At 39.3% G+C, this 15,559-nt stretch overlaps 2 protein-coding genes across 3 annotated transcripts in view; one reads left to right on the top strand and one right to left on the bottom strand.

The window, feature by feature from the left end:
* Nucleotides 1–9,500, bottom strand: part of ric1 (RIC1 homolog, RAB6A GEF complex partner 1) — a 39,953-nt gene extending 30,453 nt beyond the window's left edge. For both annotated transcript variants that reach the window (XM_067575091.1, XM_067575092.1), the window contains exons 1-2: nucleotides 8,844–9,500; nucleotides 1,321–1,428 (exon numbers count right to left, since the gene is read on the bottom strand). In XM_067575091.1, the coding sequence (XP_067431192.1) occupies nucleotides 1,321–1,428; nucleotides 8,844–8,984 (249 nt within the window). In that variant the 5' untranslated portion in view covers nucleotides 8,985–9,500. The remainder of the gene's footprint in view (nucleotides 1–1,320; nucleotides 1,429–8,843) is intronic.
* A 1,262-nt stretch (nucleotides 9,501–10,762) lies between these two features.
* Nucleotides 10,763–15,128, top strand: exosc2 (exosome component 2). Its single transcript, XM_067574736.1, has 9 exons — nucleotides 10,763–11,124; nucleotides 11,707–11,808; nucleotides 11,918–11,963; nucleotides 12,078–12,167; nucleotides 12,285–12,350; nucleotides 12,457–12,525; nucleotides 13,466–13,642; nucleotides 13,870–13,998; nucleotides 14,704–15,128. Exons 1-9 carry the CDS (start codon nucleotides 11,003–11,005, stop codon nucleotides 14,782–14,784), a joined length of 882 nt encoding a protein of 293 aa, XP_067430837.1. The 5' UTR covers nucleotides 10,763–11,002; the 3' UTR covers nucleotides 14,785–15,128.
* The last annotated feature ends 431 nt before the right edge of the window (nucleotides 15,129–15,559 follow it).

Here is a 15,559-nt window from a genome sequence, read left to right as displayed (position 1 = left end):
AAGGGGCCTCCTCACTCAAGCATTGGTATACCCGGAGCTACTTACGGCCTTCAGTAAGACGTACACATGAAATGATGTAGCCACACAATGGTGCGTAAACAGATCTAATGTACCTTGTGTTTATGAAACTGAGACCAGAAACTGACTAAAATGATCATTCATGCTGAATCAGTTTCAATTTTCACATCTTTTTCCATTAAAATAGTTAATATCCTATGTTCTGTATTACCTTTATGACCATTTTACAATATAAAAATGCCAACTTCATACTAATGTCACACTGTTACAAACCGTTGAAGTTGTAACATGATGTAGGGAGCTCAGGGACTGTGTTTCAGTTCCGTTCTCACTGTCACCGAAACACCTCCCTATCTACCTAACTAACTATCCGGAGCTCAACAAAATGAAAAAAATAGGACAAAATCCACTGTTTAGAAAACTGCAGCCACATTTAATTTTAATCTACAGCATTTGTCACACTCGCTCTACTGTCATACGCTGGAGCTGCAAGGAAGCTGCTTTTATATAATAAAAGGATCATATTGTTAATGATCTACCCGCTGACTGAAGCTGTACATGCACTAAATCAAAGGGGCAGCAAAATGATGAGAAGTGATTACTGTTACAAACATGCAACAGACAGAGAAGACAATGAGAAAGGAAGTGAAAGAGAGATTTTGGTTTGAGACAGTTGGTTTAGTGTGTTAAATAAAGTGCAACACCTGAGACAGACGCGGTTTGTTATGCAACTGCTTTCATTTCAAATCGTGCCAGTGGTGGTGACTGGTTTGAAGACTGTGAGAACTGTGGCAGGTCATGAAGTTGTTTCACCAACAGTGTGTGTGTTACAAAGACAATGGCATTTTCACTTTTGTTAGACATGGTCATAAACTCCCTGCCCCCTTCCAGAAATGGCGGTTTCAGCTCAGTTCACTTCAGTTGAACAAGAACATCCTAAGAGTGAGTCAAGTACATTAAAGTAAATATTTTATCCATCATTAATATAATCCCCCCCAACTGGGAAAAAGGAATTAAAATATTGGACATCTGATAAAAACCCAGATAATGTTAAGAATCATTTAATATTTACTTATTACAAATACATGAAACAAAATAATTTTTTGTTGATTTCTCATTGATTTACAATAATATAATGTTGAATTTCTATTCAATTTTTAACATTTGAGGATAGAATTTTATTAGTACTACATACAGTGATAGTGTTATTGTTTTGTACTAGTAGGAAAAGATACAAGATGTGGGCTGATGGACATCAGTCATAATGCAAATATGATCTGAGATTGAGGAGTATGTACTTACCGCCACAGCTATCATGGAGTCGTCTGGTTTCCATTCTGCCTTCTGGTAGAAGCCAAACTGGGCCGCCGCCTTCGCAGACTCGATATAGCTGACTATCAAAACACTGGGCTGTGGGTGGGGAATAAGGATATAGGAAAAAAAATAAGCGTTTCAAACATCCTGTGGGTCACAGACATCTGACTGCCAGATATTACAACACTGGAAATCTATTGTATGTTACCAATGAGGAGGAAACAGGTAAATTGTAAACATTTCAGTCTTATTAGAAACTACATTTGAGCTCCAAATGAAAATGGTATAGCACTTGTGTCATGTTGGAAAAGAGAACTCCATCGATTTAGAATTGCAGACCTTTGTTAGCCATTGTTAGACTTACAATGGACAGTTCTTAAAAAGGATCGAAATCGATGCAGCGGACCCACACACAATGTCTTTTTTAGTCCATGTATTCTTCTTCCTGGCGCCTACATTACCCACAATGCAACTACACCGCCAACATTTTGGTCAAAGACTCTGGTGTTATGCTCGTAGCCTCGAGTCACTAGCCTCAAGCAGACATGAGGAGCATGACCTCACTTCTTCACCACTCCACACGCAGATATTTTCATTTTCAAACTTGTCTTCAGCCCCAACTGACGTCGCCCAATTTATCAGATTTCACCCCCTGAAGTCAGATAATGTTTTATACAACTTTTTTCACATATGTGCTAGTACTCCCCAATACCTGTAAACAGACTTTAATGAGTAAAATCAGTGGAATTCTCCTTTAATAAAATGCCTACATGCTTGCTGTGTGATAACCACAGGTCCATCAACAAATAGTATAATGTTGGATCTGAATAACAGATTTGGGATCTGAGTTTAAGTGAGACATATGACAACAACTTCAATAATCCAGCTGCTTGTGAAAAAAAGTTACAAGGGTGCAATGTGCCTTTAATTGCTCAAATAACAACTGCTGGGGCTATCTGAAAGTAACTACACAAACTCTGGACACAGCAACACTCCACTATCAAAAAAAAATCTCTTCAGATGACTCATTTTTTTAAACAAATAGAAAAAGTGGCCATAGAAAGAGCATGTTAATGTGCAGGTAGGTGATGTGTTGTCATTTCATTGCCTCACATATTAATTCTTTGGAAAAGAAGAAATACAGATAAAATTCTGTCCCTAAAGAACGGGATGACTGCTGCTAAATTGCAAATCCTTACCATGTGAGGCTTATTTAGAAAAATATATTCCGACCAGCAAACAAAAGCATGTTTTGTAAAAAATTTTGCAAACATTGTTGTGCAATATTATGACCATTACCAGTAAACAAAATGGAAAATGATGAGCAGTAAACGGGTAGTCTGCTAGATTCTGATTCCAAAATTGGACTTTAAAATTGTGTCCAAGTGTTCAGAGTGTTGTTTGTACCATCCAACACAGACAGATAAACAGGCAGATACACATACAAACTTTGCCTGAGGCTGTTGCCCTGACTTTGCCTCTACCCCTGAATCACTAAGGCAGATATTTGTCTGCATCACAGAACTATCATCACCACCAGTTCATTCCAATGCCCTGATTTGACACTGAGTTTAAGCTACTTCAGGCCTGCGTTATTCTCTATTTATTCAGGTTTATCCAAGCTGCTACACTGAGGATTGCTGCCAAACTGTATTTCGTTTTGTATTAATACAATGACTATAAAGAATCTATCTATCTCATACTGTCTGTTTCTATTCACCACTAACAACACTTGCATGAAGTATTGAGCAATATGATTTATAAAGGTGCAACTCAGTGGTGGATCTAGAAAAGTTTACATTGGGTGGCAAGAGGTTTTGGCAGTCCGCACATAATTGTACACTACTTCTGCAAGTAAATGCCGACGGAAATCAGCCAGTAACTATTTTACGAAGTATATGATTGTACTAGAGAGAGAGAGAGAGAGAGAGAGAAAACATGCCATGAAACTGTCGCAACAATGGGGTAATGTGTCTCTCAGTCTTTATCTCTCCTTCAGTCTCTCTTTCTGTCCCGCTCTGATTCTTCTTCTGTCTCATCTTTCTCATTCAGTTCTTCTCTCTCTCCTTTTGTAGCCCTCTATCTCTCCTTCGAATCTCTCCTGTCTCGCACTCTGCTCTCCTTCTCCGTCTCTCTCCATTTCTCCCTCCTGTCATTTTTTGTCCCTCCTTTTCATTTTTTTAATCAGAGGGCCAATCGCACTGCACTGACCTACAGTAGTTGAGATATGAAAGGATCTCTTGGTCCAAATCTGTGTATTATATTGTAGAAGCATGTGGCTAATACAGAATGCTACAATCACACAAATAATCAATAAATAGTAAGTGATATTTGGATCAATATATTTCCTGTCTGACAGATTGGGTGTTAGAGGAAGGACAATTTTAGAATATTTATATATTTGAAATGTAATCAAATTATTATGATCAATTTGATTTATAGATTTTCTTGCTTATTTCGGTGCATTATTTTACAGTTGAAGAGAAGCACTGGTAATGAGGTCAAACCCAAAACCTCAATACCTTGCAAAGCCTCACTCATGAGTCACTGACGTTATTCAACAAGCAGTGGAAACCCCCTGCAGAGATTTTATTATTCATTCATGGTATGAGGCTGGAGCAATGCACTTTTGACAAGACTGAAGATGAATTAATCCTGAGTCATCCTACATATGTACAGTAACTTGCCTTATTTCTCAGTATTGCCAGATTGGTAAACATGTTTTTTTATCTTATGGTGCTACTGTTCCTATTAGAGAACACAGCATAATAATTTGGAAACCAAACTATCAAAATGCTGGTTGAGTATCTTTTTAAGTAAGGCAGCATAATCCTGTTTTCTGTGAGAGAAGTAACAGTCCTTGACATTACAGGTAAACAGGATACAGCACGCTGAATGGCTATAGCAACTATATAGCAACTAAGACAGGAAAATATCTCATGTAATTCGAGCCATGCAACATTAGACCTACTATCACTGTAATGAGAGAGTAGGGTCTTAAATATTTCTACCCTGCAGCGTCCTTTCCGTGCAATTAAAACTTAATAATGCCAATGATACCTGCGCTGGTGAAGCTTGCTCAGTGGGAAACAGACATGGAGCATCTCTCCTTGTTAGGAGTTGCAATAACATCAGATCACAAACAATTAGAAGGAACTCAGGTGGTGCTCTGTAAATTAAAGCAAAGATCACACTAGAGGTAGATTATATTTACATTTGGGAGCTTAGTGGGGATCGGGCAGTCCATGCAAAAATTTACATAATCTGTTATGCAGTCTGTGAGTCCATCTATGTCCTCCCCACTGGCATTACAGAGAACATCCCAGACTGTCACCACAAATTAGCCCTGGAGAGTCTCCTCTGCTTCCTGTGACCACCTCCGCACAGTTCTGGTGATCACTGGTTGCTGCCAGACTGCAGATTTATAGAGGGGTTTAAGGTAGACAAGGTTGTGATCTGATCTGCCCGGGGGGAGGGAGAGCTATGGAGCTGTATGTTTCCTTAACATTAGCATACAGCAGGTCCAGTGTTTTGTTTGAGCAACATATAGCTGGCATATAGTTTAATCTGTAAGTATTAGGACAGTTTTGTTTAGCCTGTGTACTCTGTATGAGGTTTAAGTGCTGATTTTCACCTTTAATTTGATGTTTTGACCATTTACATCTGATTAACTTTTAGAAACTGCTGTTGTTGGTATTATACAAGCCTTCCAAGGGTAAAAAGATGGGTCTTGCAATACAGAAATGAACACCTACAGACCCAAAGCTAGTACTTATACTGAACCTTATACTCACTGGTTCAGTTGGTGTCCAGTGGTCTGCAGTAATCAGTATAAATAAACTTAAAAATCTCCTTTGTAAAAAAGGGTTTATTTGTGTCATTTCACATTCAAGAAATAAAATAATATCAGAATGCAGAGTGTGATGCTTCACTTTAACTGGGCAATACACATGTCCCTTATTGACTAATAAAATAAAAAGCTGAACAATTTTACACCCCAGCTGCAATTTGCCTACAGAAAAAAAAATCCTGAAGTATTGTACCTAAGCTTGAATCCATATCCCAAATAAACAAGCAGTACATACACTGTTTTAACGGAGCTCAGACTGAAATGCTTTGTAGGGTAGTAGTGACTTGAGTTCATGTAGTTCCCCTGCATTGCCATTTCCCATGCTCCACCACAACTACATGAAGTCAGTGTAACTGAAGAAATCCCAGAGCACAAAGGATTACACAAGCACACAACTATGTGCTACCATACATGTGCATACACACACACACAACTCTGCCGATTTTCACAGACACACAGAGTCAACTACAACGCTATTATGGAAAAATAGCGCCACCACACTTACACGCTCCATCCCTCTTTTCCTAAAGATCCTGAGCAGTATCTCTCCTCCCATACAGCTATGGCAGGCTGCCAGAACAGAACGACTACAAGGCTAAGCTACTGTGCTACACGGATTAGTAATAGTGCCTCGACTGAACTAGCCAGGCTCAGGCTGCGATGGCCGAGGTTCAGGACTAATGGGATTAAAGAGAAAAGACCTGGTGGAAAAATGATGGCTAAGATTAACGGGGACAAGAAAGCAAGAAAGGCAAATAACAGATTTACAATATTGGGATAACCCATAACCCACACTATATCTAATTTCATATTGATATATAGTCAAGTTTGTCACATGTGTTTGCTTTAAGAAATGTATTTCAATGTTTTTGAAAACACAATACTTAAGAAAACTGTGAACAAATCCCTCCGCTACAGAGTGAACTCAAATGAAATAATGGATATTACAGATGTGAAAGGTGCATGTCAAGAGGAAGGAGTTGCTCCAATTTTCATTCCTGAGAGGATCCTTTTCCTTGACGCCCTTAACAACTGTTGCAGGAACTACCCTGTTTTATTGTGTCCGAACTGCAGGAACTGGGTTCTCAGGAGGGACTTTTTTTTAGCTCCAACATCAGGGTAGGTACTCTCCCAGCGCAAGAGGAACCTTAAGTGACGTAAGTGTACAGTGATTGGTGCGCAGACGTAAGTGTATGTTGATTGGTTGAACACATGATCCAATGCAGCGCTGATGCAGCACCAGAAACCGCCATTTTTAAAAGCCTGTGTAAACAACAGCTCTTAACGTTAGCGTTTTGCTTTAATCAATGGAACAAAACAAGTCTCCTTTCTAACTACCAACGACATACAACAAACACAGAGCTCCGATCACGGTGTTATTGTAACTGTTGAAGTTGTATCTCGCACAGAAATGACGTGGGTACACCAACCACTGGCTTGTGTCACTTCAGCGTTCCTATTGGTGGTGTGAATGCAAACAGAAAGGTATGTAGTTCTTGGGGGAGCTCCTCAATGGGTAGTTCCTCTCAGGGAGTCCCCTGAACTGTTTGGTCCAAAAGCACCTATTGATACTGACAAGCAAAGTTCTTAAGGAAGAGGGGAAGGAAAGCATGGTCACACCCTGTGAGGTTCTCAGGAAATAAACAGTGACCCTGATCCATTGTTGCTGCAACCCAATAACATACAAGTTATGTGGAACACAGACCGTCATAAACAATGTGCTCAGCTGCAGATTATCAAATCAAATGGCCTCTCTCCATATCAGCATAACAAATCTGATGTATTCAAACAAATGAGTGAGGAGTATATATCAGTGCAGCCAGTTCCCAGCCTTGTATTTGGAATTTTTAAGGAGTTTTCTACTACAGCAGATGCTGGTGGGCCGTAACCAAACATTTTACCAGACTTTCTGCATTTCATCAGATGTTTCATCTGATTACTTGACTAGGTTCAAGGGTTCCCTAGTAACAGACATACGGCAAGACAACCACACTGGCAGATAACATAATTTGTATGGAGGTTCAAACAGTTTGTGAGAAAAAAAATACATATGAACAATGTTGAAAATAGGATCTCATCTGTCGTAGCTGCCACTGTCTCGCACCCAGGTCAGTTGACAGTCTGTCTCCTACTACTGACTACAACATCAAGTCAAAATTCACATTCACACCATTTCTCTGTAATGGGTTGTTTCACACCACTTTCTACAGTGTATAGAGTTTGTCTTCACCGTAGGAATTTTTTTTAGGTTTCCTACAACTTGCTGATGATTTTTTCCCCAAAATATTGCTCCCTCCTACATCTCCCTTGATATTCACCAGGCTTTTCTTTCACTTTTTTTTTTTTACTTGCATCTCTCTTGAAGAAGTGACTGCCAGTATAGCATTAATCTTGAAACTGCTGATCTGCCATTTTGCTATTCATTTCTGTACATTTAACCCTGAGGTCAAACCTTCTACCCTCAGCATAAATTACAGGTTTTTAAGATTTCCCCAAACCTAACACCAAAAGCCACTTGGCTCTACACCAGGAAGTTCAGGAGCCATAATATAATCAATTTGGCCAGCCAACAATGAGTGTTCTGGACAAGACAGTTCCTAGCAGGGTTCAAGATTTAGTTAAGGAACCAGTTTCAGAAGAGGCCCCTTTTTGAAGAAAAAGTCATGAATCAGTTAAATTCATGACTAAGGTCTTGGCTCAAGATAACCTGTGAAAAGCCAAGATAAAAATCACCCTCTTGTTGAAAAGACTGCCATAATAAGCAGAAAAAGAGAAGAGCAAATCAACACTGGCCTTCAACTACACAGAGGCCACTTAGAGGAAAATATAATCCATCAGAACACAAGATACTAAGAACATGCAATATTGTTTCTGCTTCTCAATTATTTTATAGAGCAAAATGGAAAATAAAGGTATCAATTAATGTGCTGACATGATTGTTTACATTGATTGTCTAATGCCGGAAGTCTAAAACCTCTTGAATTAATGTTGAGCTGCTGTCTGACAGAAAATACCACAACATGAATTTGTTTGGAATATTATAGGAAATCCCATGCTGATAATAACTTAAACTTTGAACTTCGTGGCGAAAACAGATTTTATTTTATTTTACCAAAAGTATTGAATGTACCTGAGAGACTCAACCTAATTAATAGCTGACATTGAGCATTCATCAGGTAGACTCCTCTACCTGCGTCTGAGAAGATGAAAAGCCGCCAACACCTGAATAAAGGAGTTAAGGGGATGAATGACGACATTCAAATACAACATAAGGATTAAGTGAGCTGCGATTTTGTGACAAGCACACGTATGCGGATATACTGAAACTGTTGTGATGTGTAATGTCACCTGTCTATGTAATTTGTGTGTAGGTGGCACCGTTTGCCACCACCAAGGTGAATGCCTTAAGGTTGCTCATCACCACTGAGGACACTGCTGTAGCTCTACATGTTCATTAACGCTCCTTTTATTAAACAAGGAGAGCCAGATTGTCACACAGTTGAAGTGCATTAAAAAATAAAGCGATGGCATCTGTAGCTGATGAAGCACGGTTAACAGCGTTTAATGTGTACATGCCCCCGTCAGTTAAAATGTAAGTGGCACTGCACTCTCTGTTATTGTCGGGACAGCTGAGAATATGGGCTGCAGCTGGTTGACTTACCCGGCTGAACCAGATGCTGAGCTGCGTCTCTGAGAGCACGGCGAAGTAAAACCTCTGCGAGCTGGGCTGGATGTAGAAGGGCTCCTCTTCACTCCTTAGCGGACAAAGCAGCCTCCGGGGCCAGCCGGTAAGAAAATACATGACGGCCAACTCGCTCCGTCTCGACACTCCAGATAGTGTCGCAATGCCAGATCGTCTGTGCCCCTTATTCCTTTATAAAGTATTGTTTTTAATCCGAGTGGCTCATGGCCGGTTTCTTTCCGTGAAAATAAGAGTTTTAAATAGATATATGCAGCCCAGAGTACACACTGGTGAAGCTATCAATCCATGAATGCCGTGGAGAAAAATCCAAGCAGCCGATGGAGCTACTCAGCTAGCCCGGGCTAACGCTGGCTTTTCCAACTTGAAGCTAATGAGCTGTCCAAGGCAACGACTGGCTAACCGACAACAAAAACAACCAAGCCCGCGGCGATACACACACAGCATTAAACTGCGTGCTGCGGCTGACAAAATGGGTCGATAAACTTTAACTACCGCCGCCGTTTCAGTTCTTACGGTGTCTGAACCAGCGGTGTTTAATAACGGTAAAGCGTCCAGCTCTCACTTCTCTGTGCCCCACCGACGCCATCTTTACAAGAGACTGTCCGACTCAAGGCTGATTGGCCACGACGGAGAAGTTTGCGTCGTGTTGACATCTGACGTCACCACTCCGTTATGTTGAAACGTGGTTGCGTTGCAGGCACGCACGGCTCGACGCTGACATCTGCTGGTGTACAAAGTACAATGAGTGTAGAAACACTGCAGAAAAAAATATACAGTGTACTCCATAAATGCAAACAGTTCAACTGCCCATGGATAAATGCTGCAATCTGCCATTCATCACTATAAAAAATTGTAGTCATTTGAATTTAAGAGGATTATAAAGAGCACCACTTTCCATACCAGGTGTGTAACTGAATGAGCTACACCATCGTGTACACACAAATGAATTAATATGAACTTATATTTGTTCCATGTAGAGCAAATTTATACTTTGTGTGTATTTGTGTGTGCCTGTCTACATGTATTCAACATATTCTATTTTCACTCAGCAAAGCATATTGAATATCTCAACAAATAAGAATTATATACATAAATAAAACTATCATTACTGAATGTTCAGTTTTATATATAATGTAACATGATTTCCCCTGAACATTATGTCACACACAAACAAGAAAAACACATACAAAGGCATAAGAGGAATTGGTGTGAGATCTACTTTATGAAAAGTCAAAGTCACATTGATATAATGATGAGACAGATGGAGAAAATAAAGTTAAAGGGCTGCCATAAGAGGTTCTAGATGTTTACTCGGTATTAGGAATTGTTGCACATTATTTTTTGTTATGTTTCTTGGAAGAGAACATTTAAAAATCCCTGTCCACTAAAAATGTATTTCACTTATTGTTACTTCGCTTGGATGTTTGGAGTTTCATAGTGCAGAATGATGTATGTGCAGAGTTTGACACTAGAGGGATGTCACATTCATCTGTTGGACGGACAAAGTTTCCAACAATTAAACATTTAAAATTAATAATATTTTCATATAAATTCTGTATTTCTCAATGAGGGAGAAGGAGTAGCTGCTATTTAAAGAATTTTAATAAGATAATTGAACTTTTTTGTGGAAAAACCATATTAGATACGAATTATTATTCAAAGCAGAGTATTTTCTATATGAATTAAAACATGTCTGTTAGACTCTACGGTCCACATTCCTGACCAGCAGTTGGTGGTAATGCAAGGTAAATGCGTGGTTGGATCAACCGAAGAGACTAACTCTCGAGAGATTACCGTTGTTATTATGTTAAGATTCAGTGTAGGGTTAAAATCTCGCGAGCTTTAAACCGTCCCTCCAGTTGATCCAATCTGGCACCAAACAGCAAGCAAACTGGCTGATTAACGCAACAAATCTAACGTTAGACGATTTTATATCCCAATTCTTACATGTTGTTGATCTAAGCGTTTTAAAAAACTATTTGTAATTTTAGTTAGGTAAAAAAACAAAACAAACAAACAATAACATTCGACCCATTCTTCAGTAGGTGGCGGTAAAACTTCTAAAGTTGTTTGCCAACCACCAGAGAGAGAAGAAGAAGAAGAGGCAAAGCAGCAGCATGGCGGCTGACATGAGATTACCTGTTATCCGAAAACCAGTATCGCTATCAATTCCTGCTTTTAACCGACGAGATCTGGTCGTCCCCGGCGATGTGATCACTTCAGACACTGGGTTCATGAGGTAGGTCCCGGCTGGTGGATCCGGTGGTGTGATCGGCTGCTGCTCATGATGGCCACATGATGTTTGTCATGCAGGGAAATCAACTGAAAGCAGCTGGCTGATCTTTGATGCTGCTACTGGCACCTTGCTTTTAAAACAGATTTAAAAAAGTAGGTTGAGATCATAAAGAAAACTTTTAAATACAGCCAAAACTTACTATAGACTGGTGAAGGGACCATCCTCAGCATCATCAGGCTTACAGGCTGCACCAGCTTATCTGACTTCATTGAGAGGATAATAGTGGTTCAGCTTGTGATCAGTTTATAAGATTTAGATTATATACTCAGCTTGTCTGGTCTGCCATGAAATGTGAGCAAGGTAAATCCTTCTCGTTTTTATTAAACCCACCCTTTCATGTTTACATACAATATGTATGTAATCAGTGATGTGGACTTTAAGGAGGAACAAAATCATACATTAATTACTGTGTTGTCTGTGAGCACTAACTAGAGGTCATAATTAACACACATTTCTCTTTACCACATCCCTGTTTGGCTGCATAACAAAGCCTCATTAACAGTGCTTTACACCATTTGTCCCCAGGGGTCACGGTACCTATGTTGATGAGGAGAAACTGACTGCTTCAGTTGCTGGAGAGGTGCAGAGAGTAGATAAATTAATCTGTGTCAGACCACTTAAGACCCGGTAAGTGCAGTCATACTGAATTGACACATGCGCCGCTTTTAATTGGTTAATCTACCGCTGCTCTTGTAGTGATGTAATTATAATTTGGTTATGTGTTATTGAATTGCAGGTTCAACGGTGAGGTTGGCGACGTGGTGGTTGGCAGAATCACAGAGGTAAGACTCTGCCTCCGTGTCTCTTTTCCTGCGTGATGTCTGACATTTTAAAATGTTTCCCATGTGGTTACAACAAACTGTTGCCATTTTGGTTTTTCAATATGTCATGTATAGGTGCAACAGAAACGGTGGAAGGTGGAGACGAACTCCCGGCTGGACTCTGTCCTCTTGTTGTCTTCTGTCAATCTGCCTGGAGGAGAGCTGGTGAGATGCTCAAAAATCGGATTCACTGGGAGAAGTTATTCTGAAGAATGGGGAAATGGGTTTGGGCGGACAGGTTTGTTCAAGTTTATTGTTTAAATGTTTTATTTTCTCTTTTAGAGGAGAAGATCGGCAGAAGATGAGCTCACCATGAGAGAATACCTTCAGGAGGGCGATCTCATCAGTGTATGACTCTCTGACTATGTACAGTTCATAATTATCTTTCACAGGTTGCTCCATCTTCTTATCTCTCATTCATAATGTCTGCGTTGCTTTTGTCCTGTGCTTTTAGGCTGAGGTGCAGTCTGTCTTCTCAGATGGAGCCTTATCACTTCACACCCGCAGTTTAAAGTATGGAAAAGTAAGTTATGCAAATGTACGCAATGAGATGACCACAGTATAGCACAGTTTGGTTCAGTTTTACTCTATGACTCACTGTTTGTCGTTCAATCACAAACAAATGGCAACCATATACTTCTAGGTGGACAGTGCTAGCATAGACCTTCAAAGTTGGGAATGCCCAAAATATGTACATTTTGGGCATTTTGTTGTGTGCCTAGAAACACACAAGAATATGTTTTCAACAGTGCCACTAATAGAAAAACAAACAAACACAAATTGCATTACTATACACAGGAAATGATTCACTCAATGCTCACACTCTGTGTTGGAGATGGTAATAAATGTTACCATGTAACTATGCAACATTCATTTATACTTAGTAATCTTTCACCTTTCATTGCTGGCTCCATTGCATTCTGGTGAGTCATAACAATGACAGTAAGGCACAGTTAAAGCACAGCTTAAAACCATTATTTAATCCTTCCTATACAGTATATCACTGGCAGAATACCATAGTGATTTTGCTCCTTGATAATGTACAATTACATACTTGCATTACAACATGATAATTTTATTTGTATAGCACTTTTCAAACAGGAGGTACAAAGTCCTTTCCAGTGCAGGGACACAGTATAATAACACAACCACACATATAAAAACGAACAGCAAAAATACAACCACATATACTGCCTGTCAAACAACAGCATAAAGGACAGCTATATAAAAATGAACCAATAATGTAAAAAAGGGTGTAATAATAAACCTAAAAGCAGCGTTAACACAGTCAGACAAGAAGTAGAGTCAATAAAAATGTGCTTTGAGACTCTGGAACAGCTAAAATTAATGTAGCCAAAACATAGTTATAATTTTGTTGAATTTAAAAAAAAAAAAAAAAGTCTCCTTTTGATGACAGCCTTAATTTGACCTAATATCCATTTTCTACTTTCTTTGATCATCAGCTGGGTCAAGGAGTGCTGGTACAGCTTTCTCCCTCTCTGATCAAAAGGCAGAAAACACATTTCCACAACCTGCCATGTGGTGCATCCATCATCCTCGGCAATAACGGCTTTGTGTGGCTGTATCCCACACCAGGACAGCAAGAAGAGGAGGCTGGGGGCTTCTACACCAGCCTTGAGGTGGGAACGGGACACATAAAGAGCAGTATTTCATAGGTTTTTCCAAGTCATTATATCTATCAAGACCATTTGCATTTAAACTATTGGAAAAATATACCAGTCGTTGTTTGAATACCTTTACTGAACAACATGTTAGTACAATATATTAATAATCTTCAAAGACGAGACACTTGGTTGGTATTAATTTCAATCCTGTTTGTTTTTGTATGTCTTGTCTCTGTCCTCAGCCCGTTAGTCTGTCAGATCGAGAGGTTATCTCACGATTGAGAAACTGCCTACTGGCTTTGGCTGCACACAAGTTCCTCTTGTTTGACACCAGTGTTCTCTATTGCTACGAATCTTCACTTCAGCACCAGGTAGGACACAAGCAGGTAGAATTCAATGCACTGTAATGACAGTTACATCAGTTATGCAACAGTATGTGGTTGTTTTTGAATTATTAGAATAAAAAAAGGGAACTTTTCCATATTGTGCCATCTGGTGGCCATATTGGAACCCACAGCTGCTGGGCAACAGTTGTGGAAAATATATCTATTGCAGTTCTTAACTTTGACACTGTTGATCTAACAGTGTGGAACAGACACGGATGATTTCATTGCTCTTTGGGGCAGAGAACTGATGACTTACTGACAAATGCTTCTCATAAATGTCGTGCTTATATAATATCAGCACGTTCGCTCATATCTCACGTTAACACATCTTTGTGGCACATATTATATGTTTTTGTTGGCTGTTAATGTAGACATTAGTTTGCAAAATTTTCCTTATTGAGGATAATGCTTGCCAACTAAGCCCAACACAGCTGTTTGATGGGTTTCTGAACAGTCTTCTCTTGTTTGTCTCAGTGACTGGAACCCAAAAGTTATTTACTATTAATACTAAAATCATTCAAGGAATTACTGAAATGTGAGAATCTATGTCCATTATTATAATTTGTCACTATAAAGCCCTTTGTGTGTAAATGTTGTCCACCAGATGCGTAACATTTTTGTGGTGTTTAAAACACTGATTTCTTTCACTGCGGCTGATCTACAATTGTCCCCTTTGTGCTGTCTCTGCAGGTCAAGGACATCTTGAAACCAGAAGTGATGGAGGAGATTGTGATGCTGACACAACAGAAGCTGTTGGAACAAGAAGGTTAAAGAGCATGAATCCAAACAGTGGCCTCAGAAAACCAAGATCACACCAGCAGCTATGTCAGGGACTGCCCACCTACCTACCTGAGGACTGAACTGGCTTAAAAAAAAAATTGTATGTTTCTCATTAACTTTATGAAACAAAATGGTTTATCGTTGTTTGACTGCTAATGAAAATCAACTGTAATTTGTAACTCCTAAAATACTGCAGCATTCAGAAATCACTTGTGCAGCTGTTCTTCAGTTTTTACTGTTTTACATTTTCAGATTTACAGTGGAACACTTTTGATAATGTGTGATGTTGTACAAAAACACTGTTGTATGAAATACATTTTCTATCATTTTCAATACTTCACAGTGTGGTCTTCCTTTCTTAATGATGGAGTACCAGATGAGAAATACATGTGAGGAAAATTCAGTCCTCACAAGGGGTTTTAGTTCATGTATTTTATGCAATCTTCTCCCATAAGAAAATACGCCTTCAAAATGTTTATGTTTTGTAATAGAAATGGTTGGTAGCGATGTATCACTATTAAACATTGGATAAACTAAGCTACTGAAAATGTTAAGGCCAACCAGAGCACAACAGATATGTCAGAGGATTTTTATTATAGGCTTATAATGGCCATTGTATCAGTATCAGTAGTACATAAATCAGGAAAATAAGTATGTAAGGTTCTTTACAGTGTCATTACATACTATGTCTGTTTGTTTATAACACTGCTGCATGTGAATTTGCAGAGCAGAGATACAAATCTTGAGCTTTTGTTCCTTTAAAACA

The sequence above is a fragment of the Thunnus thynnus genome, chromosome 19 (assembly GCF_963924715.1).
Source record: "Thunnus thynnus chromosome 19, fThuThy2.1, whole genome shotgun sequence".
Lineage (NCBI taxonomy): Eukaryota > Metazoa > Chordata > Actinopteri > Scombriformes > Scombridae > Thunnus > Thunnus thynnus.
The sequence above is the reverse complement of the archived record's forward strand: the minus strand, read 5'-3'. Positions and strand labels throughout refer to the sequence as shown.